Source organism: Alligator sinensis, unplaced genomic scaffold (genome assembly GCF_000455745.1).
Source record: "Alligator sinensis unplaced genomic scaffold, ASM45574v1 scaffold1575_1, whole genome shotgun sequence".
NCBI classification, from domain to species: Eukaryota; Metazoa; Chordata; order Crocodylia; family Alligatoridae; genus Alligator; species Alligator sinensis.
Window position 1 is genome coordinate 56,823 of NW_005843253.1, and position 2,243 is coordinate 59,065.

General features: G+C 60.2%; 1 protein-coding gene across 1 annotated transcript in view; it reads right to left on the bottom strand.

Annotated features, from left to right (window-relative positions):
* Window positions 1–2,243, bottom strand: part of MEGF8 (multiple EGF like domains 8) — a gene marked incomplete at its 5' end in the record, with an annotated part of 21,780 nt that overhangs the window by 5,062 nt on the left and 14,475 nt on the right. The window contains 3 exon segments of the mRNA XM_025194582.1: window positions 221–435; window positions 1,442–1,652; window positions 1,730–1,987. Of these exon segments, the coding sequence (XP_025050367.1) occupies window positions 221–435; window positions 1,442–1,652; window positions 1,730–1,987 (684 nt within the window).

The window sequence follows — 2,243 nt, forward strand, 5'->3', positions numbered from 1 at the left end:
TCCTGATGCCCCTCGTTCCCAACCTGCAGCTCCCACCCCCCCAGTGCCCTTCACTCTTGGCCTGCAGCTCTACAGCAGCCCCTCACCCCTGGCATGCAGCCCCCCAGTGCCCCTCACTCCCTACCCACAGCCCCCTGCCCAGCTGATGCCCCCCCATTCCTGACCCACAGCCCCTATGTCCTCAGTGCCCTCACTCCCAACCCGCAGCCCCCCAGCCCACCTGCTGCAGGCTGGTGCTCCAGACGCAGTGCTGCCAGCCACCGTCAGCACCCTTGGAGCGCAGGCAGTCTGCGCAGGCGCTGTGGCTGTGGCAGGGTGTGGGGCAGGGCAATGGTGGCGACGACTCCACCGGCATTGGTGACACATTGAGCAGCGAGTGGCTGAAGCATGTCCAGTCGTAGGTGGGCTGCACGCTCAGGATTCGCCGCGTCTCCCCTGCCAAGGGGGCATGAACATTCGTGTGCGTGTGCACACGCGTATGCCTCTGTGTGTTCCAGTGCACTGGAGCTGCCATGTCCCCGAGCGTGTGCCCAAAACCTTGTATGCATGTGTGCTCATGTATGCACAACCTTCTCCTTGAGTGTGCTAATGAGTGAGGTGCACATACATGTTGAATGCATGTGCTAATACATGCACCTCTGCTGTGTGTGCACACTATTATGACTCTGCCCCACCTCCATGCATGTGCAAACCCATGTGCTGTCTCTCCAGGGTACTGGTGCACACACCCATGAGCACACACAAGATTCCCTCCCCTCATATACACTAGTGTGTTGCACACGCATCCCCCTTCATCCTGGTGATTTGTTTGGGTTTTTTTTAATTAAATTTTCCGTATTCCAAGCCAAATTAGCCAAAACAAATTCCTACTCTGAGAGTCAGTCTACAACCATAAGTGGCCCTCCTACTGGCAAACATCCTCCATGTGCACCTGGGGCTTCAAATGTTTCCACAATTGTTGGTGGGCATCCTACTTGCAGGCCCAAGCTCGGAGGCTTGGGGTTCAGATGCCCCCGAGCTTTGCTTGCCCTCAGCCATAAGGCCCCAGGGGCAAGTCAAGGAGGAGTCACTCATTTCCATAAAATGGGCATAAAGCCAAGACCTTCCCACTCCAGCAGTTAAGTGGGAGGTTTACTATGCATTACCTTGGCAGGTACTATCCCCGTGCCTAGAGAGCAGTCTTCCCTGGTATGGCCAGGAAGACCGCCTCCATGGTCACAGTGTTTCCTTTGCCAAGTAAGCATAGACTACACTTGATCTTAGCCATCAAGAAGCCTTCATGATTATCTCGGTATGTGTTACATGTGGGCACCCTCCATGTCTTGCCACACACATAGCAAGTGTGCAAGATCCGCACCCCCCCAGGGCAGACCATTGAAGCATGGTACGAGTCCCGTCCCCCCCTGGTGAGCACACTGCACACGCCGTGGTGCCCACATACCTGTGCGCTTGAATTGGCGCGTCCACATGCACTTGCCAGCAGCCGTGCACTTGGGGCAGTCAGAGGCCTCACAGGAGACCTCGGAGCAGTTGCCAGCCGCAAAGATCTCGCGCTGGTTGATACGACAGTCGTTCTCCGACGTGCAGATCCCAGCGCTGCCGATGCAGGCACCCTCGGGGCAGTTTGTGCACCACTTGCACTGCGGCAGCCCCTGCGCCGGGGGCAAAAGAAGGACAGGGTGAGCTCAGCCCCTAGGCTCCACCCCCCCGCCCCCCCCCCCAGCCTCACATGGGCAGGGCCGGGCGTGGGGGCAGGGCCCGGCCGAGCAGCAGCACGGGGGTGCAGCGCCAGGCACTCACTGCAGGTCCGGAGGCGCCGGCACTCGTCGGGCGATCGTGGCGCCGGGAAGCAGGGGGCAGCGCCGGGAGGGCAGCCCAACCTGGGGGAAAGGGGGCAGACACTCAGCAAGGCCACGCCCATAATGCCATTGACCCCACCCCGCCCCGTGCATGACATTCGCATAGCCACCCTCCATGCAGACCCCACCTGTTCCCTTTAGCCCTGCCCCTATGCAGCCTGACCACGCCCCCAACAGCCCCACCTCTGCTCAGCAGCCCTGCCTTCTCATCAGCATAGCCACTCCCCCTTTGTAGCTCCACCCCCACACCCCTATAGTCCCTTCCTCTGCTACCTGTTAGAAGGGGCACGGGGGCACCCCTTATAGCCCTGCCCATTAGCTCCACCCTCACCTGCTTAGCCCCGCCCCTCACCTCTCGGCGGCGTCAGCGGAGACGCAGGCCCC